At 55.0% G+C, this 26,723-nt stretch overlaps 1 protein-coding gene across 6 annotated transcripts in view; it reads right to left on the bottom strand.

Annotated features, from left to right (window-relative positions):
* Window positions 1–26,723, bottom strand: part of WIZ (WIZ zinc finger) — a 62,017-nt gene that overhangs the window by 26,559 nt on the left and 8,735 nt on the right. For 3 of the 6 annotated variants that reach the window (XM_055793138.1, XM_055793140.1, XM_055793139.1), the window contains exon 2: window positions 25,579–26,033. In XM_055793138.1, the coding sequence (XP_055649113.1) occupies window positions 25,579–26,033 (455 nt within the window). Of the gene's footprint in view, window positions 1–3,953; window positions 4,810–7,465; window positions 9,980–22,162; window positions 22,261–25,578; window positions 26,034–26,723 lie in introns of those variants that run through there. The other 3 variants (XM_055793141.1, XM_027784577.2, XM_055793143.1) reach the window with 3 other exon arrangements.

The raw sequence follows: 26,723 nt of genomic DNA, 5'->3' as shown, positions 1-26,723 counted from the left end.
AACAGCCTGTGGGAGCCTCTGCAGCCCAAACCAACCTCTGTCCCCACCTGGAGGCACGCAGCTGCTCCCGCTTTGCATTTATCGTATGGACTACGGGTTGTGTGCTGCAAAACTAGGAGGAACGTGGTATTCAGGCCACCACAGATGATGGAGATGGGGAAGACAGGGCAGGACCTGCCCTGAAAGCAGAGGAGGGACATGAAAAGCCAGGGTGAGTTTCCCTTCCTTCTAACATTTTAGGTGAGCCACATCACCGGTGAGATTTTGAAGGCTGAGCATCTCCAGCGGGTAGGTCTCATCCTGAGACAATGGGGTCGGAGCGCTCTCATCTGGATGCAGAGCTGGGATCATAGATATTGCTGGGGCTTCTCCAGCATCAGCACTACCAGAGGCCATCCTGGAGAGGTGGCAGCATCCCTGGCTCCCACATCAGGTCCTTTTGGCTTCACAATCACTTGGGAAAAGGCCAGCGGGATCCAGGGCCAAGCTGCCAAGGTCACCAGCAGCGTTATTCGGGAAAGCCTGACTCACCAACCGGCCAGGGTGGGAACGCTGGGGGAAAAAATGGGAAAAAAACCCCAACCCTCCCAAACGGGCAGATGTTAAATGCTTCCATAAATCCCCAGCATGTGGATGGAGAGGGGCAGAGAGCACGGATCGCCGAGGAAGGACGGTGGCAGGAGCCTTCCAGGGACTCCTTTGTTCTCCGGAGCTCAGCACGGCTCCTATTTTTAGAAACCGTCTCCTTTAGAGGAAAACATGCGGTGATTTATCTTTCTCCTGATGAGCACGTAACTGCCCTCCCTGCAAATCCTGGTTTCTTGGAAACAGCGAGAGATGAGAGAGTTTTAACGTCTTGGACTTGGGAGGCTCAGATTTACCCTCTATGGTAATCCAGCGAGAGCTGCTCCTCCGACCACGGACGCGTGGCTGCAGCTTCTCCCGAGAGAGCGTGGTGAATCTGAATCCATTTCTGAGCTCACGGTCTGTCCTCCGAGAGGTCAAACACCCTCGTAACGGGACCACAGGTCCCTCCTCTCTCTTTTCCCTCTACCCCAAGAATTAAAGCAACCCGGCCAGGAGATCAAACCGCTTTCAAAATCGAGCCATCACCCGAGCCCCCGGCCAAAACATGCACAAAAAAAAAGGGAGACAAAGGAAAAACCTGTGAGTTTCCCAGTCCTGGAGCAGGAAACCAGGAGACCAGGAGCTCTCCTAGATGTGCCAGACCTGGCTCTAGACAAATTTGGCGATGGTTAATTACAAAACGTGTTTCAAAGGTCGCGGATTGAGAAATACCAACATCTCCAGAGGAGCTGAAAGAGCCCTGGCTCATCGAGGCCGTCACGGTCAGGGTTGATAAGCAGAGGTTAACACCATGCTCGAGAGGCTCAATCACCTATCAGGATGCAAAAGTTTCCCTAAACCTTCACCACCACCCCAAACCCCACCAGGATGTACCTTGAGATGCTCTTCCACGTCACCCCCCTCTTTGTCTTCCCCCCCAAAGCGTCTGGTTTATTTCTTAACGAAGCTACTCAACACGTACTTGAAGAATAATGACACCCCAAAATGGTAGCTGTGACCATCAGCAAGGTTGCCCCACTGCCTCAGGAGGTCACAGAGATGTTGATAGATCCAACAATCCAAGGAAACAAGCCCAGAGAAGGTACCCAGCCGCTGGGGACCGGGGGACACGATGTATGACAACAGGCTGGGGGAGTTGGGCTCGTTCTGCCTCAAGATGTTCAGCATGAAGGTGCTGCCTACAGCTGCTAATTAGAGGGTGCAGAGAAGGTGAAGCCAAACCCCTCCTGGCCACGTGCAATGAGAGGGTGAGGATGTCACAAGATGGGAAAAACCACCCTGTGGGAATGGGACAGCTCTGGGACAGGCCAGAGGTGGTGACCTCCATCCTTGGAGATGCTCAAAACTCAACTTGATGGAGTGACCTGACTTTGAAGTTGGCTGTGCTGTGAGCACAGGGATGGGATGAAGACCTCTCCAGGGTCCTTCCAACCTCAATTATTCCGTGATTTTAGATTAAACCCCCAAAGTTCAAGAGCCTAAAGCCAAGAGGTCTTTGGGATGGTGGTTAGCAAGACCCTAGACCAGCTCAGAACAGGGAGAGGACCTCTCTTAGGGTTCAACCAAGGAGCTACGCTATACTCTCCCGAAAGTTTTCTACCCAACTACCACAAAATATCTATTGACAGTCTAAAAGAGCGGAAGATTTCAAGAAAACTCAAAAAAAATCTAACAAATAACAGCATCTCCCAAATTTCAAAAGCTGTTCAACCACGTAAGGCTGCATCACCAGAAGACAACGGTTTTCCCTTCCACACATCCTCTGGGATGGGAAGGATGGGAAGGATGCCTACCTGACCTCCGCGTGGTCATGGATGACCTTCTGCACCTCGTATCTCAGCGATAAAGGATGAAGAGGAAAACTCAGCTCCAACTCAAGTTCCCCAGCAGCTTCCAGATCGGCTGGGTTCCCACTGCGGAGCGACCAGTGCTTCCAAAGGACATCACTGAGGATGCAGTGAACCAGCCTCCAGCCAAGGGAGGGGAAAAAAAAAAAGGCTCCTCCAGAGGGTGATGACTAAGCTTAGACCAGAACTAGACTCTTCAAAAAAACCCCAAATTAAGCAAATTGCACAGGAATTTGCAGCACCGCTTTTGTGGGCAACCTGACAGCTTCCAAAAGCCCTTAAGAAACCAGATGATCACCTCCAGAAAGCCTCCACACCTCCAGAAAGCCTCCAGAGAGCCTACACGTCCCCTCCCAGGCTTTGCTTTTTTCCAGTCTATCTAAACAAACTGGGAGAAAAAAAAAAAAAACCAACAACAAAAAAAAGGCAAAAAGATGTTTTATCTTCTCTACGGCAAGGCTGAGGGACCTTGCCATTTGAGCAATGGTATTAGGCAAGGGGTGAGTTATTGCATCATCTCCTGAGTAACCCAAGATGTCGCAAGACATGATTTAGCTCTGGAATTAAAGACTAGCTCCTACTTAAGGCCCTTGCTTTAATCTCGGGTGTTTAATTTGGAGAGCAAAAGGTACTGGAAGAATTGCTCATTGGCACCAGCTCATGATACAGCTTCTGCATCTTGTGAATAAGCTGGGGGATAAAAAAAAAAAAAAAATTGGCTCGACGCATGGCTTTTTGTGGTTCGAAACCACAAGAGTAACCAGCAGTGCCAAAAAAAAAAAAAAAAAAAAAAAGTCAACAGACAAACCTGTGTGCTGGGATTAATGCTTGGTCCTATGCTGGCAGTGCTGGAGCCCAGCAAGCAGCTGGGTGTCCACCAGGGTGCTGCCACCCAACCCAGCCACAGGGACTTCTGCTGCAGCAGACAGCATGGACCTGGGATTGTTATGACGAGGAATCCCACCACCCTGGAGCTGTTCAGTCAGATGGGACCACCAGATGGTCAAGAAACGGAAGGGGTTCCAGCCCCCAGCACCGCAGGAGCTATTTAGCTCCCCCCAAAGCTCACTAGAAACGTGGGGAAGCAGGAGCTTCGTTTCCCACATCCCAACCTACCTCCAAATCCATCCCACGACCCCAGCCTTGGCTCTTCCAACCCAAAGCAGCGGTGCAGGACCACTTCTCCAAGGTCATGTCCACACTGGCGGAGCCGCAGTGGGTCTGAGCCAAGCTGGGCTAGTGTTTGCAGTGCAAACAGCTGCGTCCGGCGGGCAAAGGTGCCATCAGCACTTAGGCTCGGTCACCCCGGCGCGAGCGCACGGCTCCAGGAGAAGCAAAACATGGAGAATCCTGCAAAAGGGGGTGCGAGCGGCAGCTCTTTCCACTCTGACCTTCTCTGAGCAGGGCCAACAGCTCCCACACGTGAAGGCAGGGCTTTGCACGAGTGCTCCACAGCATGGCTCTTCCCTTGCACGAGCGCAGGAGACCCCCGGTGTCCCCCCCGCCCCAAAAAAGCACCTGGATGAGCAACCGCGATGCTCCGTGTGCTATCCTCAGCCTGGGGCTCTTTGGGCGGCCATCCCCGCCAGATTCAAACTCTGGGATGATATTCCTGCCCTGAATCCCTGGGGTAGATGTTCCTCCTCCATCCCTGGAGCCCAGTGTCGCCCCAGCCACTTTCCAGGAGAAATCCTTTCACCCACAGTCCGAACGCGCTCCCCGGAGCCAGACGAGCTGCTCGCATTCCCTGACCCTGCGCTGCGACTTGCCAGAAGCAAGCTGGAGATTTCGTTAGCGCTCCCGAATACCGATGAGCCGGCATGAGGACAGACTTTGCTGAGGGAGGGCTTGGCTGGAGCTACAAACTCCACGTTTTCTCCTAAAAACGGGCGGTTTGGGGTTGGTTTTGCTGCGCTTCTCCAGGTCCCGCTGCAATGAAAGTGCTCGGCTGCCTGCAGATGGAAACCAGAGATTTTTTTTTTTTTTTCCCCTCTTTTGTGCTCATGGCGGTATTTAAGGACGCTCCTAATCCTGCGGACAGGTGACCTTGAGGACAGGAAGCTCTTCAAAGCACAGCGTGCTGGCAGCACACTGCGCCTCGTCCCACTCGTGCTCAGCTGGCTGCTGGTGGAGCTGGAGATGGTGGTGGAGCTGGGGACGGGATGGTGCCATCACCTTCAGGTGACTCCAACAGCTCCACGTTGGCTTCTGCTTGGGCCTCCCAGGAGCGGTGTGGGTCCTTCCACCCCTCCACGAGCACAGGGTGGTGGTTGTTCACGTATTTAAGGGCTGGAAATGCCAAGGGTTGTGCAACCAGCATCCCGGTGCCGATATTTCTCCTGTTGGACTTTGCACAGGCAGGAAAAGATATGGCAAAGGGCTCAAGCAACTGCAGACCACGAACAGCGCGGTGGGCAAACACTTCTATACCCGATGTGGTTGCTCCAGTCCCAGCAGGTAAACGCTGAGGGCTCCCGTGCAAGGGAATCAGCTCATTGGGGTCAGCTTGTCGCAGCAGGACAAACAACCCACCACGGTTGGTGTTTTAACCCACTCTCCTGCCTGGGAGGAGCTGTCGGTGTTGGGACTTTGCTCAGCTCGGGGCAGCAGCTGGACTGGGGAGCTTGGAGGACTCTGTTGTCGCTGCAGGAGGGGGGTGAAGCAGACTCTGCTGATCAAAGAATGATGTCCAGCCCTGTAACGAGGTGAAAAACCCGGCGTAGGGATAAAAGCATCCTGAAGGGATGCGGCTTGGTACTCCACAAAGGATCCTGTGTTTTTAATTGCACTGGTCCTGCCTTCTATCCAACTATTCACCCGTTGACCAGCGGAGCCCGCACCGAGCTGTAGTAATCCCGGTGCGAGCAGAACAGGCTGTAGTAATCCCGGTGCGAGCAGAACAAGCTGTAGTAATCCCGGTGCGAGCAGAACGATCTGTACGTGGTCCCTCGGGCTCCTCCAGCAATGCTGGACACGATCCCAAAGGAGGTGGCAGGACTGCGCAAATGTAGACGTGCTCCAACACCACATGCTGGACAAACGGCGTGTCGGGTGCCGGCAGCCACGGTCCCATCCTGCTCTCTGACCATCCCTTGTGCCAGCTCGGCTCTTTTTTTCAGCCGTTTCAGGGGGTCTAACAGAGAATTCCTGGGAAAATGGGACTGGGTTCAAAACCAAGGACTGCAGATACCTCTGGGGAGGGTCAGAGCTCTTCTCCTCCATGACTCAACGCTTATCCCAACACGGTGGCTCATGTGGGATGTCTCCACTGAGAGAGGCCAGGCACAAGATATCAAAAAGGCATTTTGGAAGCCTGAGATCAGCACAATTCCCATCCCTCCGTCTCCTCCTTGGGTTAATTTTGTCCATGGGGACAGAGGACGACTCCCTCCAGAGACGCCGTGGCACCTCCATCCTTGGATATCTTCCAAGCTGGACAAGCTGCTCTTGCTTTGGCAGCAGCTCTCCAACCCAAATCCCCCTTCTACCCGAAAAGATGTTCAGGCTAAAGAAGAAACACCCCAAATATTCTTCTCCCAGCTCCATAAAGGTATCACACGTGCTGCTCCCTGCTTGCTCCTAGCCTTCACCCAGACACGAACCACCAAACTGTCCCCCAACAACTGAATTTCCAGAAGCAGGAGCCTTCAGTGGGGGCTCAGAGACCTCCAGAAGCCTCACTCCGGCAGGAGATAAAGCAATTTTGGAGCAGAGGGAGCTGAAACCTCCTGCCTTTCGCTCCAGCAAGTCCTTGGCTCCTGCCTGACTTGGGGAGCAAACCAAAAATAAATCCTATTTCCATCCCTTAAGTGATTGCTGCACCTGGGGCTTGGGAAGAGCCACGAGTGTGGGAGCATCACCTGAAACAGCAGCACAGGAAGGGGACGGGGGTCATGAAGTGAATCCAAGAGGCTGGAGGGGCAGGTCTGGATGATGGATGGGGCAGGGACCAGCTCTCCTCACCACCCCGTGGGAAAGTCAAGGCTATGGGGAGACACCAGGACAACCTGGAGGACAGGCACAACAACAGGTGCCACCAAATCTGAAGAGCTCTTGGCAAGAGAAACCACACCACCAGGAACTCCAGAGCAGGAGACAAGGACCTTCAGGCTCTACCAAACCCAGCAACACCCCAGGATCAGCTCGGCTAGGAAGTTTTAAGGTAACTGAGCCACAGAACAAGGACGAACACCCAGGCGTTTCCCGTAGAAGACCACCACAGGGATCACATCGGCTCTGGACCGAAGCCACCATCCCCAGCCAGTGATGGCCACAGGTCTCAAGAGGCACAAGGAGACCTTGAAGCAACGACTGAGCACCCATCCTTCCCGACGGATGGGCTTTGGAACAAGCATCGGTCTCTCCTCCGGCTCCCACCTCCCCTAAAATCCAGCTCGTGGGTTTCCACCCTCCTTTCGCGCAGGAGGGGGATCACATCCCTGCACAGGATCGATCCCATCTGCTGGGTCCCCTGTTTGGTTTCTAGATGAAAAATAGGATTGGCTTTCGCTCTGCCTGGACACCACAGACCCCAAAACCCCACACGAGACCGCGGGCCATGGTCCGGCATCCTACCACACGTTCGGGGATGAGCGGGTCCCTCTCGCCTCCATCGCTGGTGGTGGTCCAGGGTTATCCCGCTGGTGGTCCAGGGCTATCCCACCCCCACTATCGAGCTCTAAGTTAGAAAGGCAGCACCTGCTCAGGTCTCTGGAGCAGAGAGAGGTGGGGAAGGGCGCCACTGCAAGCGGAAGGTGCTGGATGTGCTGACACAGCATCCCACCCTGCTCCACCTCGGAGCAAGACCCTCCCAGCTCCCTCCCAGCACCCTGCTGGCATGGTGAGGCCGAGCGATAGACCACGGACCCAGAAAACCACCAAATAGCTCCAACCCCACCAGCACCCATTTTCCACAGAGGGTTTTCCTGATGCCACCAGCCCTCATCCTCCTTCCCTCAGATCCCACCATGCAGGATTTTCCTGCCATCGCTGTCACGCCCAGGCTTAACTCTTCCCCTCAAAACACAGACCTGACACCCTGGATGTCTACTCGGCTCAGCTATGCCCGGGCATGCTCCATCCAGCAGCTCTGGAGTTCCTTCTTACTGGTCCGGACAGATCAGTGCGTGTTGCATAAGTACAAAAACCCGCCGGAACCTCTCAGGATGAGACCTCTGCCTTATCAAACAAGTCCCAGGGCGCTCTGTGTGCCCTCCCCGGGTGCTGAGCAGATGTTTCGTGGGATGCCACGTCTTTGCTGTGTGCTCGGTGGCTGCGTTTCTTGCTCCTTCAAGGCAACACTTGGAGATTTGGCACCAACTGGTCACTTAAGTCAAGTGTTTCTCCTCCCAGCACCGATCACAGATAAAAGCAACAGCCCTCCTGCTGAAACAGACTGTCCTCTGTGAGATCCTCACGTTTTGACTCAGGGAAAATAAAGAATCACCCAAGAGATCCTTGTGTCTGGCTCCGAAATAAAGAACCACCCACCCACCACTGTTGATTTTTCAAGATGACACCCAAGTTTTCACACCGAAAGGGCCCATGGGGACAGCTGAGCTTCAGCAAACCGCTTATGCTGGAGAAAAAAAAATTATAAAACAAAAGGAAAAAACAAAACCCTGAACTAAACTAAGCCAGTGCCTGTTGGCTCATGTGCACGGGCTCGCGTTCAAGCTGCCCGAGTCAGCAGAGCTCAGGAAGCCTCGCGCACTTCTGGAAGACGGAGCCGTAGGAAGCTTGACACATCTTGAGATGTTGGCTCTGCTCCCTGGGATGTTTTATGGTCAGCGAGAGCTTGCCACAGTTTCACAGACTTCGTATAAACATCTGGATGAAGGACTCTACCAAGGGTTAAGCAGAGACGCTGTCCCAGCACGATGTTAACGCCCCAACTGGAGCAGCAGAACCTCAATGGGGACACGCAGGAGAGCCAGGTCCCACCAGGAGCACCAGCACAGCTCCATCGGAGAGAAGAGCACCGTGGGATGACCTGCTCACCCACCGAAGCCACCGCTGGGGACCCTCGTCTTGCTGTTCAGCTCTGATTGAGGAGGAAAAAGACGAAGCTCAGGGATGAGGTGCCTCATCTCCCCAGTCACCAAGGGCTGGAGAAGTCCCACTGAGGTGGAAAGGAGATGTTAAGTGTCTGGATGGAGCCACACCACAGCTTCGAATGCTTCCCTTTGGGTCTCCTGGGACAACATGGTCCCTCCAGCTTTTGTAGGACTTGCCAGGGCCACCAGAAAATGACACTAAATTTTTTTATCTCCCAAACCTCGGCTATCTGGACACCATCGTCTTCTCAGAAACAGCTCCGCAGCGACACGCTCTTTCTTTTCCAAGAAAGAGGCCAACCTGCAGGTCTGCGAGCCAAAGAACGGAGCCAGGACAAGACGCCTGCCCAGAGGAAGAGCCGCACCCTTCCATGACCAACGGAGCCAGGAAACATCCCCACAGCACCCCAGGGACCTCGGGGGGGGTCTCCACCGCGGTTTAAGCCACCGCAACCCAATGGTGAGGGCTCTGGAGACAAAGCAGGACCAACCATTCAAGGTAGAGAAGGAGAAGCATCACAGCAGCGTGAGACCCACCAGCACCCATGACCACAGAGGAAGTACAGAAGATGTGAAGGCCACTGGAAGAAAAAATGGGGTCAAAGACCCAATGGAGAAGGAAGCATCGAGGGGTTGCGCTGAAGAGTCTCCTGGAAAGCCTGAGCAGCCACCGGTGATGGTCCCATACCTGCTCCTGACCCCAAAGGGTGCATCAGAAAGGCTCCCAATGCAGAGGAGAACCAAGCAGCAAGACCCCGAGGGAAAAGAATGGTGGGGGGGGGGCGGATCTTGTGCCAAAAATGCCAGAACTAATCCCAGGAATTGGAAGAGAGGTACGGCTGATCGACCACAACAGGATGAGAAGCTCGTTAGCTGGATGACGGATGACCTGCTGCGCTCAGCGATCACACAGGAGCTGTGAGTCACCAACGGTGTGGTTGGGTGGGTGTGTGTGTGTATAAACCACCACCAAAAAATAGAAGAAAAAAAGAAAAAAAAAATATTCTATCTAGCTGTGGTTTGCAACCTGCAGTTCATGGATGACTTCGAGAAGCAGCGGCGAAAAGGCAGCTCGAACTCGCTCCGGAAAACTCTCTGGCAAATCTAACGATGCAGAAAAAAAAAAAACCCAACAAACCCAAACACAAAACACCAAAACCCGCCTTGTTTCTCCCCCAAACTTGGCGCAGGACAGGGTGAAGGAGACCCCGCTGAGCCCCTGAGCACCGTGAGGCGTGAGCAGGATGAAATGAAACTGAAACAGGTGCGGGGAAGCGCTTCCACGGGGGAAAACCAGCTCTTGTGCCGAGCAGCGTGGCGTGTTTAGCTTGGCACAGCCAAGCGGGAACCTGACACTTTCCCAGCAAAGAGCTTTGCTCTTATTTCCAGCCTCCCTGCACTCCTCGGCCAGAGGACACAAGTTCTACCTTGGGGTTTTCTTTATTTTTATTTTTATTTTTTTTTCCGGGTATCTAGAGCCCGTGGGATGTACTGAAGCCATGCCCTGCTCCCAGCCCCAGCGTGGGGGGCAGATGGCGGGGGGGGGGGGGGGGGGGGGGGGGGGGGGGGGGATGCAGAGCCCAGATCCATCTGAAAAAATTCCAGGCGCTGGGAAGCAAAGCTTTGGGCTGCGTTTCCTCCAGGAGAAAGGCAAAAAGCCGGTGGTACGAGCCTGAGAGCCAGGGCTGAGCGCTTGCTCCCGGGCTCCAGAGTGATGCAGGCTTCCCAAAATACTCCGAATACTCGTGTGATTCCAGGCTCCGGTGATATTTCCGAGGCTCCGGTGATATTTCCGAGGCTCCCGCAGAACCAGATGAGACCGTGGGGTAAGGGCAGACACCCAGCGCCCCAAACCTGGGGCTACGGCCCCCATCAGGTTGGGAGGATGCTGCTGCTCCTTCCCCGACCACGCCTGGACCACTTGCACCAGAGATGCTCAGCCCACAGCACCAACCCCGTCTAGCCCCGGGGCGGCCATCTGAACCCAGAAACCTCCCACTCGGAGCCCAGAAAAAACTCAAAAAAACCCGGGAAAACCTCCAGAAAACAGCACCGGGCTTTGGATGGGTTTGAGATGCAACGCCAGCTCCAAAACGCTGATTGCTCTCCTGTGCCTGCTGCAGGGATATGGCTCTGAAAAGCCGGGATATGGCCCTGAAAAGCCTCCTGACGCCCCCAAAAAAGCTTTTTTTCACAAGCTCTCCTTAACCATCCCTGCCCTGTACAGCCCTGAGCTGCTGGCACTGCACCCAGCCGTATCCCAGAGCATTTCCAGAGCCATATCCCAGTGCGTTTCCACAAGAGCTGGCTGGCTGGGGATGCTCCATAGAACCTGGCCATGCCTTCACCGCTTAAAGCCCTGGGGGCTCCCTGGCTGCACCCCCTGATCCGGCGGGATGGGATTGCACTGGGTAGACACCCCCACCCCACCCCCCCGCCCCCGGTCCCCTCCAAGGGATGCTGGCTGCCTGTGGGTCCCACATCCAGCACCTGGTCCGTTCCCTGCACCAGGTTTTGCAGCACCTGCGCCTGCAGGGTATTTTCTACCCCCACGGGTTGTTCCCAGTTCTGCATTTCCCCCATTACCAACCCTTTTAAAAACAAAGACAAGCCAGACAGAGCACTGCCTGAGGGTGCCAGCCCTCCATTCAAGTCTTTTACCTGCAGCTAAGATCCCAAATGGAGCCTTTTCAGAGGCGATTCAGGCTGATCCTTGAAAACCTTTCATTTATTTTTATTTCCCTTAAAGAGTTATCAGGCCTCCATACAAATTCATCCTCTAGGTCCTGCTCCACTCCCTCCAGCTTTAAGCAAGATTTATGTGACCGGCGGCAGAAAGGCAGAAAAACTTTCCTCGTCAGCAGAGGAGACGTCCAGCATCTAATGAAAGAACAGTTTCTATCCAAGCTGCTTGAAAGGCATCCAGGCTCTGTTGCAAGCTCATCTTGTTTGGATCCATCTCTATTAAATTTCCAGCAGATTTCGGCTGCTCCCGTGAAAGTGGTAGTGTTTTTTTTACCAGCCATCAATGCAGGCAATTCACATCCACAGCCCCTTTGCGCTCCTGGTCCCTCCAACTCCTGCGTCTTTCACCCCCCATCAACTTTTCCCTCCGTCTGCCAGCAAGTTTTGGCTTCAAAACAGTGGTTTAATCATCTAAAAAAGCAACGGCGGAGGAGCCCCGAGAAGCCACAAGGTCTTTGGTACTGCAATATTAGGAGAGAAGAGCCCCAAAGGCTGGTTTGGATGCTATAAGGCCACGGAGAAGACTCCTGAGGGATCTTTTCCTCGTTGTTCTTTGCTGTCAGCCCATAACGAGCTGTCCTTTCCAATCACAGAAACCCACCATCCGCCGTGAAGATCTGGGAATACTTTGGAATCCCGATGGCGTACGTGCTGGAAGCGCTCTGGAGCACGCACGGCATCCATGGGCAAAGCCTTGCGGAGAGCCGACGCGTTCCCCAACGGAGCCAAGAGGATGGATTCGGTCCTTGGTGCCAGCGCGGGGTCTCGGGGCCACCTTGGCGCGACAGGGCAGTGCTGGATGGTTTTGCCCGGTAGCATCTCGCCGTCCACGCAGGAACGTGCCAGGCTCCAGTAATGCAGGGATAGAGCCCAAAAAGCTGCTGAGATCCTTCCTCCACCCAACCATCCTACACAGAGAAGGGCTGGGGGGTCCTAAACACCCCAGGGTGGAAAAGGAGCACTCTGGCCCCGGGATGAGAGAGAAAAGACCGGCCACCAGCAATGCTTGCTGGAAAATAGGGATAAAATGAGAATATTTCAGTCCCTACCCAGGGCTCGGATGTCTCAGAAGGGACAGTCCAGCACAAACCAACCAGAAACACTTTCCCCAGCTCCTCCGTCCTTAAACTAATCCTTTTTTTTGACATCTGGGTGTCTTTGATGGCCAAGCCCCAGAAGTCTCTTCCCACGGATACAGACATTTTTGGGAGACGGCAAGAAAAGGAAGAATTTTAACCACACAGACAACCCAAAACTCCAGGAAAGCACCAGACAAGAGGGCTACGAGTGGGACAAAAAAGCTGTTGGGGAGGAAGAAAAGCACCTCCTCAGCTCCACGTTGCACCCTAGAGACAAATCCAAGTGGGGTAGGGGCTACCAGCTCCCCTCCAACAAGGACACCACGCTTCCGCGGCAAGAAGGTCTGTCTTGAGCCCAGCTAGGTTCCCCAAAACCACAAAGCACCAGCTGGCATGACACCAGTGTGTCCCAACGAAAGGACGAAGAACCTCATGTGTTGCAAGAGACCCACGAGGATCATCGAGCCCAACTCCAGATGCCACACGGGGCAACCTACACATTAAACCCTGTATCTAAGAGCGTTCTCCAAACTCTTCTTGGACACCAGCAGGCTTGGAGCCATGACCTCATCCCTGGGGAGCTTGTTCCATGGAAAACTCTTTCCCAATGGCCAGTCTGAACTTCCCTTGATGCCACTTTAAGTTGGTCCCTCACGTCCTATCGCCAGGCACCTGGGAGAGGAGATCAGCACTTCCGTCCCCGTTGGCCATCACAAGGAAGCTGGAGGCAGCGATAAGGTCCCTCCTCAGCCTCCTCATCCCCAGGCTGACCGACCCTGATGGCCTCAGCCACTCCTCCCAAGGTTCTGCTTGAGTCCTTCCACCATCTCTGTTGCCCTCTCTGATGTTCTTCTGTCCTCCTTAAAATGGTGGAGCTCCAAAGCACCCACAACACCCAAGGTCAGGTCACACCAAGATGTGGGACAACCACGACTTTCAGTTTGCTCTAATGTGGCCTAATGCACCCCAGGGTATGGGTGGCCCTTTTGGCCATGAGGCCACATGGTTGACTCCTGTTGACCTTCCCGTGGGCCAAAAGCCCCAGCTCCCTCTCAGCAGGGCTGTGCTCCAGCCTCTTGCCCCCAGATCTACACCTGTATCCCAGATGACACCATCCCAGGTGCAGAACCTGGGATATTGTCCTTTTCCAGTGCCATACAGCTGGGGACTGCCCAGTGCCGATCTATTGAGACATCTCCACGAGGCCTCTCTACCTTCCAGGGAGTCAACAGCTTCTCCTAATTTAGCATTACCAACAAAATTCCTGAGTGTGCCCTCAACTCCTACGTCCACGTCATCGATAAAAACATTGAAGAGAGAAAAAACCCTGGAGAACACCACTAGTGACCAGCCACCGGCCAGATGTTGCCCCGTTGACTGTAACTTTGAGCTTGACCCTTCAAGCCAACTGTTCACCCGAGGCGTTTTGGGCTGGTCTAGGTGCCTGCTGGATGTCTCCTCCAGGAGCATCCTCCTGGAGTATCAAAAGTTTCACTAAAATCCCCCCAAACTACATCCGCTGCCTTCCCTTTGTCCGTAACCTCGTCACCAAAGGATACCCCGTTTGGAAGAGGTAACTTTCCCTCCATGAACCCACACTGGCTTTGACTGATGCCTGCATCGTCTTTCAAGCGTTTTCCACGAACTCCCAGAAAAACCTTCTCCATAATTTCACCAGGCACCAAAGTGAGACCAACAGGTAATTACAGGGTCATCGTTCCTGTCCCTCTTGGGAACAGGAGTAACATCTGCTGGCTTCCACTTGACTGGGACCTCTCCAGCATCCCAAGACCCTTGAGAAAGGACACCAAGGTCTGACAATGGCATCGTCCAACTCTCCCGGGACAAATCCCACCCCAGCCACGCAGACTCACGTGCACGCCGCTGCTGCAGCAAATCCCACACAAGTTCAAAGTCAACTGGGAGACTGTCACCCCCCCTACTCGTGGTCCTCCAGCCATGGGTTCCACAGGGTCCCAGGGCGCATCGCTGGCGTTAAAGCCAAGGGTGAAGGAGGAATGAAACGTCTCTGCCTTATCTCCATCTCTATTTATGAGGCGACTGGCATCATCAAGTAACAAACTAATGTTTTCCTTAGTCCTTTTGCTGCTAACACCCTTTAAAAAAAAAAAAAATTAATTATTTTTTTATTATCCACCACAGTACCGGCCAGACGTGGTGTTGCAGGAGACACGGTGCAAACACAACTTTCATTTTCTCAGCAGCAGCAAACTCCAGAGAAGGATGAACGTGGCCTCACACCGAAGCATTAGCTCATTTCTGCTGGGCTTGGGAGAAGGTTACGGCATCTCCATCCCCAGCTTGACCCAGCAGCACTTTGCTTTTGCAGAAGGGGTCATTGCCACAGCCACTTATCCCTGAAGAGCTTTTATCCCCCTGATATCGAGGAGAATTAAAAAAAAAAAAAAAAAAACATTAAAAAAAAAACAACCACCAAAACAAACCCAGATTTGGCCACTTGCTGAGGTTTTTGAGGTATCTGGCAGCCTAGACTGAGCAGGAGAGCAGCGTGGGCTGTAGGATGGAAGCAAGCCACCCCAAAAAACCCCAACCCAGCAGCCACGACGCATTGACACCTCGCTTCTCCCAGTCCAAACTTGGCTTTTCGTGGCCAAAAGCCAAGTTTGCACCAGCACAGAACGTCTCCCTCCCCAGAAATGCCCAGTGGAGAAGAAAGACTGGGCCACGTCCTACTTTAGGAGGCGGCAGGAGAATCCACGGCTCTGCCCGGTGTTGCCCCTGGCTTATTTTTAAACCGTGGCCCGGTTAAGCACGAGGGACGGCACAGGGGGGAGAGAGGCTGCTTGGGGGGTGCTGGATTCAGGAGGTTATTTATAGACACCGAAAGACAGGCACGGCAGGTGCTCCATGCCTTGGACCACCGTGAGCGAGCATGGGTGCGAAACCTTCTCCCAGCACCCAGGAGGAACAGCCAGCACCAGCCAGGACCCCTCCTCACCACACTTGGCCCACTCAGGACCACAGCTTTGGGTTATCAGGGACCACCCACGGCAAGAAAACACCTGGAAGGACACTCACCCTGGTGTCTCGATGGCACATTCGAGGAGCACGTCACGACCCACCTTCCCATCCCATCGGAACGCCAGTGCGCTCACGAGCGACCACCCTTGCGCTGCCACCAAACCCTCATTCTGGGGGTCACCCATGGCATGGGTGGAAAGCTACTAACCCCAAAAGTCTTTGGGAAGAGATTCCCAGCAGAGAGCTGTGTCGGAGGAGACGTAGCATAGGTTTTTTGGGTTTTTTTCCATGCAAATGTAGGGTTTCCAACTGTACTCCACATCCCAGCTCCAGCTAAGCCCTGCCTGTTGTCTTGGCCTCAAGTATTCAATTATTTATTTGCTAGGCAACAATATGACATCTTTCCTGGCACCGTTCGCAGGCTGAGGCTGACGAAGCAGTTAATTAGCCAGGAAGGTTACCAGGACTGTGAGCTCAACCTCCCAGTTAAAGAAAAGTCGAAAGCCAACAGCTCAAACTCAACCCACCACCAGCGAGGAAGGAGGCAACGTTGGAAAAGAACCACAATTTTGGGGGTAGCCCCTGGCCCACGCAAGAAACCTCGGAAAAGGTCACTGGATGTGAGCCCCAGGGATTGTCCCAAAGAGTTAAAGTGAGACCAGCAAGAGCTGCACCTCCGTTGGGTGGCTGGTCTCATGACTCGCCTATCTTTTCTGGATGGAGTTCAAAGGCAGGTCATAAAAAAAAAAAATTAAAAAAAAAACCCAAAAAACGGCCCAGCAGTTGGCAAACACACCTTGGGACGGGCTACACGTGAGCTGCTCCACTCCAGGAAAAGGTTTAAAGGCACCTGGAGCTCTCTGCTCAAGCCAAGAGTAAATCAAAGCATGATTTCCTACACCCAAGCACTTCTTCGCACGGGGACCCCCCACCTTGCGAGAACAACACGGTTTCCCCCCAAAACACCCCGAAAACTCACTCTGATACTTCACAATTAAAACTAAGACAGTGCCACGAGGTCTTGCCACCGAAGCACAGATCCAGGACAAAACTCCAGCTCTGCCAGGGCTGAGTATACTTTGACCTCCTCATCTTGTTAATTGTATTTTCCAGGTTCCCCTTCACAACTGCTCCGGCTCTTTGCGCTCCCGCCTCTCATCCGCAAGTCCCTACCCCTGAGCCAAGTCGGCCAGATGCTCTTTGGAACGACGACGGAGGAGACGATGGGGAAGAGGTGGGGTAGACGACGATGGAGATTGGGAAGAGGTGGGGTAGACGGCAGCATCTCAAGACCCTCCTACACGCTGCTCCACGACAAAGAATTTAAGACTTGGTTAAGGCAGAGTTGAAGGGTTAGGCTTATAAACCACATGAATATCTACCAGAAGACGATAAGGACCAATTTCTTGGGGTTTTTGTTTGGGTTTTTTTTTTTGGTGTCTACCTGGGCACGTGGCTGCACCAACACTGGCCGTGGCAGCTCGGACCGAGACACACAGACTCAAGCAACAGTTGAGCAACGGTAGAAATGGCTCTTCAAAACCCAGTTTAGGGGACCAACCCTCCCGCCGTGGTGGCCCCCAACGCCGCTTCCCCTCCTCCATCCCTTCCCTCGTAGCTGTCGGCGGCCACGAAATGAGCCCGATGCCAGTGCCGCGCTCAGGGACAGGGTGACACCACGAAAGGCTGCGGTGAAATGACGTTAAACCATTATTTTGTGCAATTTCCCAACACCAGTTCTCCACCTCGGGCATGTGCAGGATCCTTTACCTTCCCTGGGGGACAGCAGTCCACCCCAGCCACCAAATGCCACCAGTTTGGCACCTCTTCAGCCAAGCCCCCAACCCGCCCCCCCCCGGGGTGTTTCATGCTTTGAGGTCCTTCCCACTGGCTCCCAGTGCTACAAATCACGCATCCTAAAAATCATCTTTCTCCAGCTGCTCCCACCGTGGCACCGGGTGGGTGCTGCCCCTCCGGGGTTGCAGGTACTTTTTCAATATTTTATTTTTCACTATTTTAACATCAAATTGCGATCAGACCACGCACATCCACTCAGCATCATCCAGGTTAATGCAAAACAAAATCAACTTATTTATCGCCAGACTGGCCATGCTCAAACACTGGCGAGATCTCCGGATGAGCATTGCACGGCTCAAAAATGACAATTATTGAGGATTTTTTTTTAGCGGTGGATCTGTCTGGATCAGCTCGGCAGCGTGCAGATCCTGGCCGAGCTTTACCAAGCCCCTCCGGGCACGTCCGTGTCATGGTGGGGAGCAGAGTGATGCGCCGGCTCCATCCCCAACCTGACACCCCACAATTTGTGGCTGTCTCCCCGTTCCACTCCAAATCCAACACTGGTTCAGGGCCCTGCAAAGCAGCCAGGAAAGAAAACAAACAAAAAAAAATTTGGCCGTTTGCAACAATTTTTGATGCCTGCTACCCAACGTCAGCAGCACACAGCCCTTCGTGACGTCTTGCACCGCCAGGTTATCTGGAACGTCTCCATCTCCAAATCCTCATGGCACAATCCAGGAAAAAAGAAAAACAAAACAAAACAAAACACCACCATACAGCCTAAATCCAGCTTTTCCAGCACCTGAAGGGTTCAATCCAGCATGAGCGGGAGGCTGAGCCCAATGGCCAAAGGATCCAGCTGGGGCATCCCTGGATCCAGACATCCACCTGCCACCGGGATTTATGGATTCCTACCACACAACCGACCCCCGCCACCGCTGGGCTTTTCCAGCTGCTCCCTCCTTATCTCCATCCGCTCCGCTGTGGTTCGGTTACTCAAGCACCGTGCAAACTTTGCTCTTCCAAATCAAAGAAAAAACACCTTTGGCCTCTTCCCTGCTCCCGCTTCCCTGCTCCCATCTCTTCTGAAAGGAAAAAGCAGGATTTTCGGGAGAAGGAAGGAGGTTGGGAGAGTCGTTCAGCCTTCATCCACCGCTTCCCACGTGGAGGATGAGCATGGTTTTGGAGGGACAGTCACCCCCTACCCAGAGGGGCTCCGGGGTGGGTGAGGAGCTGGATAACGTGGCAACGTGGATCAGGAGCCAGCCTGACCCAGGGTGATTTGTCACTGGTGCCACCGACCCCCCCCCAAAAAATCAGGACATTTCATCCCAGTGATTCCCTCATCCCATCAGATCCCTGTGGCACCTTCTGCTCAGCCTGGAGAGCAACTCCCGTTCCGCAGGACGCCCCTGCCGTGTCTAACGAGCTTTGCTTTAGTAATGACAACGGTGGTGACGCCTCAGAGGCCAGGACCGAGGACATCCACACGGACATGCTCCATGAGTACCCAAAAGATGACGCCGCGGGGCTCCCACCATCCCCAATCCTGCTGGATTTATCCCCATTTTGCAAGAGGAGCCAATTGCACAGCCTGGATCCCTCCCCCTCTACAGCAGCAGGATTTTGCCAGGAGTGCAAGGGGAAACTGAGTCACAGATGGAGCCATGCAGCTTGAGATTATTCTCTTTTAAGATAAATTAAGCCAGACGTCACCCTCCGGGCAGCGGCACCACAAACCCAGGCTCTTCTCAGCACCACGGAATGGGATGCGGCCAAAGAGATGAGCATCGTTAATCCCCAGCAGCAATTAAAACCCAAAATTACTGCCAACTGGAGAACGGGTTGTCCCCAAACCACTCCAGGCTGGAAACACAGATGGGGACAACATCCCAACACACACAGCACCAGCGACTGTCACACCCCGGCGGCTGATTTCTTGCCATTTAATTACTTTCCAAGAGAATATTCCGACAGAAAAAGAAAATAATACTACCTACAACCTACAGCCCCATGGGAGCAGTGAGCGCCCAGCTGCTGCGACAAGCCAGTGCCTTCCCCCAGGATCGTTCCCTGGGCACGGAGCCCACCTCCACCTCCCAAATGCAGTGTCCTGCCCCTCGATTTCCCGATGGGAATTGGAAAACACAGCTCTGAGCATCCTCCTCCGGGCTTCTCAACGTGACTCTGGGCTCCAGCGGGCTCTTGAGCTTCATTCCCGTAGGGGTAAAAAAAACACAAAAAAAAAAAAACCAAAACCCCAACCCGTATATAAAATAATTGGATCGTGCACGTGGACGTTGGAGTGGGGAGGGGATCTCCAAGCGTCGGGATCAGCCTTTCCCGCGAGCGATCTCAACTTTGAGAGCTCCTTAACGGTGCTGGGAGGAATGAATTAAAAGAGGCTCTTGGCCCGTGACAGCGGTTCTTGCAAGTCAGGACCGGAGGGGGAAGGGAAGAGGGATGAAGAGGGGACACAGAAGAAGGGATTAAAAAGAAAGGACAAGGCGGGGGGGGAGGAAAAAATTAAATAGGTGGAGAAACAAAAGGGACACGGAGGTGGGACAAGGCTGAGCCTCAGCCCCTGCCACATGCAGTCCATCTTGGGCATTGTCCTCGCTGTCAGACCTGTATAAATTAAACCCCGACGCGTGAGCACCTCCCCTACCTCCCTTCCCCGGCATCGGCATCGTCTCTTCTTCAATGGGGCAAGAAGAAAAAAAAACACAAAAAAACAAAAAAAATGAACAAAAAAAAGTCTGTAAAAACTTCTCCATCTCCAGCAGCCGCACCACCTGATGCTGCGAACACTTGAGCATCCCTGCGGAAGCTCGAAGGAGTGATGTCCCCCCAAGGGGGGGGTGGGGGTGGGGAGGGAGGGGTCAGGACGAGGCGGGGGTTGTTCCTGCTAGAAACCCCCTGCCAAGAGGACAAGGTGGCACAGGGTGCTGTGCTGAACAAGCCTGCGGGCTTTGGTTCTCTGCCAGCCCTTTTGCATCGCATCCCCGAAAAAGACATGGTGGATTTATTTAGTCACCTGGCTCCTAAAAAAAAAAATAATATAAAAAATAAAAATAAAATAAAAAAATCCCTGCTGCTTTTTTCTCCCCTGAGCTAGAAACAACCCCAAACCAAACGGAAAATGCCTTCCCCGCAATTGCAATCAAAATAACCATAAAAAGCTCTAAATTGGGAATAAATGATGCTGTGGCTGGGTTTCACCGCCTGCAGCACGGGAAAGCCCTGAGATGCCCGTCACGGCGGGTCAATTAAAGCAATTTGGGATGAAAACGCTCCTTTTTAGCTAAAGCACACAAGCTGTTTGTACCTGAACTGGGCGTTTTCCCAGTGGTCCCAGTTTGGCACCTGGTGGAACCTCACAGCATGCATCAGTTCAGGCTTTCCCATCCGCTCCCACGACAGATAAAATCCAACGCCAAGGCCGACACCGGGGATATTAAAATATTGAGACCGAATCAAACCTCATCTCTGATGCAATTAGAAGCGGACACTGATCCTGCTCCAGCAAATCAATAAATTATAAGGTGTAAAAAGAGAAGATTTAGTTAAATCAAGAGGTATCTGGCAGCTGCCGCGCCGGGAGCAGCACGTTTCAGGTCAATAATGACATGCCAGGACCGCAAATGCTATTTCCCTTCGTCAAGTGATCTCTTATTAAATCAATGTTTCGCCTTGATTAATTTGGGTAATTAATACAGCAGCTCCGGGATGGAGGGCACCGGTGGGGGCACGAGCCCACGGCGCTGACTTGCTACAGGGCTTCAGGGCTCTGCCACCCACCCAGTGTGGCGAGCACGTGTTGGGGACCTTGTGGCACTGCGTGATGCCACGGGGACCATAGTGACACCCCACGTTGTCACAGCACCCCCAAAGCGGGGTATCCCTGTGTTAGGGACCTTGGTGACACCGCACACTGCTACACTGGGGACCTTGGTGACACCACACATGGCCACAGCATCCCCAGAGCATCCTGCTGTCCCTGCATCAGGGACCTTGGTGACACCCCACAGTGCCACAGCATCCCCACAGCGGGGTGTCCCTGCATCAGGGACCTTGGTGACACCCCACAGTGCCACAGCATCCCCACAGCGGGGTGTCCCTGCATCAGGGACCTTGGTGACACCCCACAGTGCCACAGCATCCCCACAGCGGGGTGTCCCTGCATCAGGGACCTTGGTGACACCCCACAGTGCCACAGCATCCCCACAGCGGGGTGTCCCTGCATCAGGGACCTTGGTGACACCCCACAGTGCCACAGCATCCCCACAGCGGGGTGTCCCTGCATCGGGGACCTTGGTGACACCCCACAGTGCCACAGCATCCCCACAGCGGGGTGTCCCTGCATCGGGGACCTTGGTGACACCCCACAGTGCCACAGCATCCCCACAGCGGGGTGTCCCTGCATCGGGGACCTTGGTGACACCCCACAGTGCCACAGCATCCCCACAGCGGGGTGTCCCTGCATCAGGGACCTTGGTGACACCCCACAGTGCCACAGCATCCCCACAGCGGGGTGTCCCTGCACTGGGGACCTTGGTGACACCCCACAGTGCCACAGCATCCCCACAGCGGGGTGTCCCTGCACTGGGGACCTTGGTGACACCACGTGCTGCTACATGGGGGACATTGGTGACACCGCTCATTGCTCCAACAGGGACTGTAGTGACACCCCACGTTGTCACAGCACCCCCAGAGCAGGGTGTCCCTGTGTTAGGGACCTTGGTGACACCATGCACGGCCACAGCATCTCCAGAGCATCCTGCTGTCCCTGCATTGGGGACCTTGGTGACACCAGGACTGTAGTAACACCCCACACTGCCACCGCAGGACATCCCCAAACTGGGGACCCCAGTGACACCCCACACTGCCACAGCAGGATGTCCCCAAATCGGGGACCCCACGGCATCCCCCCAAGCACTGGGAGGAGCTGGGTACCATCCCCCCCCCCACCCCCCCCCCCGTGAAGCCATGACCCCAACCCCCGTCCCCTCCCCCAAATCCCCCCCCCGCTGCCGGAGCCCCTCACCTGCACAGACACCCCCGACCTCGTGCTCCATCACCCCTGGGACGTGGGGGGACCAGTGGGGGGGGGTGGGGGGGCACAGTCCCAAACGGCCACGATGCTGTCAGCATGGCGAGGGGGAAAGAACCCAGCAACAGCGAAGAAGAACACCCCCCCCCCCCCGCCCCCCCACTGATACTGGGATGGGCCCCCCCAGCCCCCCCACCCCGGTGCGGGTTGATAAGGGCACCAGCGATTCAGGAAACCGCAGCCTGGAGATAAAGGCTGAGCCATGTGGATCCTGCTCGGAGGGAGGGGGGGGGGTCCTACAGGGAACCAGCACCCCTGCATCATGCTGGGGGGTGGGGAGGGGGGGGATGACACAGGACTGAACCCCAGAATAGGAAGGGGGTGAAGGCTGGAGCATCTCTGGCCCCGTCACTGACGCCCCCCCCCCCCCCCCCCCAAGAAATTACCCAAAAATGCTTCCGAGGAGCCCCCGTGATGTGCAATAATCCCGGTGAGCAGCCCCAACACCCCCCCCCAAGAGAGCCAGGAGAGGAGGGGAGCCCACCAAAAAGCCCCCAGAAGGGTCTTGGTGGAACGTGCCCCCCCCCCCCCAGCCAAAACTAGGGTGACGGTTCAGGGACCACGAGCGGGGATGGGAAAACCTCTCAACCGGGCAGAATGGGGCAGCACCCCGCTTTTCTCCACCATCCTTCGTGGGTTGCATTCTGCCCCTTTGCTGGGACCAGCTCAGCACCCTCCGGCACGCCAGCAGGGCACCCCACTGCTGTGGGGGATGCTGCACGCGGAGGGCACCCCAAAAGCCACCCCACCGGTGGGGACATGTCCCCCAGCCGTCACCTGCCGACCCCTCCGGCAGCACCGTGGACTCTGCTCAGAACCAAAAACCTCCCGGCAGCTGCCGGAGCCACCTCCGGCTCGTGGCCACCAGCACTCGGCAGATGCCGGGATAATTCCATTTCATTGTTGAAGGCCACGGAAAAGCCCCCAAACCTTGAGTGGGGCAGCAGGGCGAGCATTTGTGTGGGGTCTTCCCACCCCACGGGGCCCATAGACCTTCACCCCTATTTTGGGGCATTTTGGGGCCATTTTCACCTTGGGGTGTCGAGCTGGGAAGCGGTGCTGGTGGCCTGCACCCCCTGAAGTCTGTCCATGAGCAAGGCTGGAGCACCCCGGGACCCCAGCTGAGCCCCACCACCCATTCCCATCCAGGCTGGACAGCCAACTGGGGACGTTCTCCTTCTCCTGACACAGCACTCCCTATTTTGGGGGGCATCAACTCCCTCCTTTCAACGTACCCGTCAACCCCCTGGGGTTAACTTTCCACCCGTTGACCACAGTGGTGGAACAAAGAGCTGAAAAGCTTCCCAGATGCCACCAGGTCCTTTTCCCACCCACCTTGTGGTGGGGAAATAACAGCCAGAGTCACCGAGCAGGTTGCCTGGGGCAAGAGATAAGGTTTTAAGTCAACTGGTGTTTGCAGAGATGGGCAAACCTGTCCCGGGGCCGAAAAAAGAATTGCAGCTGGCGACTCCACCCTGGCGACTCCACCGTTGTCACCACTTTCAGAGGAGGGAAAAAGCCACCCACAGGCCAGGGGACAAGCAACGGGGCAAGTCACTGGCCAGTGGTGGGATCCATGGCCATCATCCACCTTGTCTCCCAGTGAGGAGCCAGGGATGGGGAAGAACGGGAGGGTTGCACCGGCATGGTTCAGGTAGGACTCAGGATGGCAGAGGCACCTGACCAGTGCTTGGCATGGAGTTGATGGAGAAGGTGAGGCAGGAGAGGGTTAATCCTCCCCAGCAGGTAGGGGACAGGTGCTGGACAACCAGGGATTTAGGGACAATCTGCAGCAACCGACCAGGAATTGGCCAGGAACTGGCCGGACAGCCGCATCCAAAGCGTTACACTCAACATCTCAATGTTCAAGTGGAAACCAGTTGACAAGTGGAGTCCCTCGAGGGTCTGTACTGGGCCCAGTGCCATTTGACAGCTCCGCCACCAACACGGATCGAGCACACCTGCAGGTTTGTGGGTCACACCGAACTGAGCGGACACCTCGAGGGAAGGGATGTCACCTAGGAGGACCAGCCAGCATGACTTCTCGATGGGACGCAAACCTCGTGAAGTTCAAGGAGGCCAAATGCAAGGGTGGGGGCAACCCCCAGCACCACAAACTGGTGGGCTGGGAGCAGCCCCGTGGAGAAAAACATGTTGGAGGAGGCCCAGAGGAGGCCACGAAGCTGGAGCACCTCTCCCATGAGGAAAGGCTGCTGGACTTGGGGTTGTCCAGCCTGGAGAAGCAAAGGCTTTGAGGACACCTTCTCACAGCCCTTCCACACACAAAGGGGGCTTATAAGAACGACTTTCATACCAAGACCTGTAGGACAAGGGGCAAGGGTTTTAAACTGGAAGAGAATAAATTTAGATGGGACGTAAGGAAGAAGTGTTTTATGATGAGGCAGCGAGATGCTGGATCTGGTTGCCCAGAGAAGCTGGGGACGCCCCGTGGCTGGAAGTGTTCAAGATCGGGTCACACGGGGCTTTGAGCAGCCTGGTCTAGCGGAAGGTGTCCCTGCCCACAGCCACAGTTGGGCTGGATGATCTTTGTAGATCCCTTCCAACCCGACCCATTCCATGACAACACCCTCAACCATCCAAGAGCCCTCGGAGGAGAGTTTCTCCAGAGCCACGCCAAGGATGGACCCATCAGGGTCTCCCATGAGCAAAGAAGATCCCCCAGGCCAAAACAGGACATCCCCTGCAAGAGCACCCAGCATGGATGGGGGGATTTCACAACGCCAAGGGTGTCCCAGTACAGCTCCACACCAGCACTGGGGAACAACCGGTCCCTGCTGGAGCTCCTTGTCCCCCACCACCCTCATGAATTCGGCCAGGCCAGGCCAGGCAGCACGGCTTTGCTCTGCTCAGCGAGGTCACGGCTTCACCAGCAACACCGAAACCGCGCGGGTCACCACTGTGGCACCAGTCCCCACAACGACACGCAGCCACCTCGCACAGGGATGGACAAATCATCCCTACTAGGGGACACCTTTGGTTTGGGGTCCCAACGCTGTGCTGGAGGAGATGAGGGGTCTCCAAAAAGCCACTGGCTTGACCCACCGCCGGGTTTTGTGCTGGTTTGTGGTGCTGAGGCCGGGTGACGGCACAACGGCCGAGGGTTGTTATCCTCCCTTCCCCCAAAACCACATGTTTCTCACCGTGCCGTGGTTCCCGTTTCACCTCAAGACGCCGAGAACTGGGGAACATCAACACCAAGAGAACCTCACCGCAAGCCACCCCGGCACGACCAACCGAACCAACCCGAGCGCCACCAGCCACGCACGAAGCACCAGGAGATGTCCCCATCCCCCAAAAAGCCACCCCAACGGCGCCAACTGGGGACTTACCGGCCACGTCGTGCGCTTCCAGGGCCACGTCAGGCTCTTGACGGGAGAGTGATGAGAAGAAGTTGGGGTCCTCTTGCAACGGGCGCAGCTCAGCGCCGGAGGGTCCCTTCCCCTCCCTGCTCATCGTCGCCAGATCATCCACGGCGTAGAAAGCATCTTCCTCAAGCTCCGTCTCTGTTTCGACCGACGTCCCAGATAAAACTGGGTTCTCCAGGGTTTTTTTTGCGTCTTGAAGGAAAGCAGCTCTTCGTTCTTCGCCTTGGGGGCACTCAAGGGCAGGAAAAGTCTCTTCGTTTGGCTCCGGTGTCATTAACAGGGCTCTGCCTCCATCTCCTTGGCGCTCTGAGAAATTAGGGACAGCTTTCTCCATCCCTCGCCGATTGTGCTGTGTCACTTGGCAAAAAGTACCGCGCCGGCACTCAGGAGGGTTGGTGGCCAGGGACTGCCGGCAAAATCTACAAGAAATAAAAAGAGGAGAAAATGAGAAAAAAAAAAAAAAAATAAAGAGGCTTCGTTTTGCCGACGTGGAGGAGAAACGGCTGCGTGCCAGAAAACCCAACGGTCTCGGTGCCCTCCCCATGGTCACCAAAGCTCTCCGCATACCCAAACTGGGCAGGACATCAGGGTCCATCACTCTCCCCTTTGCAAAAATTGGCGTTGCCAGTAGCTGCTGCGGCGTAAGGTTCCTGCTGGAGTCGAGGGACCCCAAAAAGTGCTGGTTTTCCTCGACAGAAAACTATTTTTTTTTCCCCTCTGTGCTGCGATTAGCCAGGGGAACGGCATCCCGCCGCACACACCCCAGAAAACCCCGTCGCCCTCAAATTGATTATTTATCCCCCCCAAAAAATTCAATGTACAGGGAAAGCTAACGGTTTGCACCCCTGGGAGCTCTGCTCTGTGGGCGGCTGCCCCAAAATCGGGGGGGCAGCCCCCAAAACTAGGGCGCGGGGGAGATTTTGGGATGCTGCCCTACATCCTTCTCCCTGGAGGAACTCCAGAGGATAGAACAGGAGAGTACTATCATACTGGGGGACCCCTGAAGGGTTGGGGGGACCCCCCTGAAGGCCAACCAGGTACTGGCCACCCAAGTGTGGATCCCCCCCAAAACCAACCCATCACCCTAAAACCACCTTTCTACCACCCAG

Source organism: Falco peregrinus (assembly GCF_023634155.1).
Source record: "Falco peregrinus isolate bFalPer1 chromosome 12 unlocalized genomic scaffold, bFalPer1.pri SUPER_12_unloc_1, whole genome shotgun sequence".
NCBI lineage: Eukaryota > Metazoa > Chordata > Aves > Falconiformes > Falconidae > Falco > Falco peregrinus.
The sequence above is the reverse complement of the archived record's forward strand: the minus strand, read 5'-3'. Positions and strand labels throughout refer to the sequence as shown.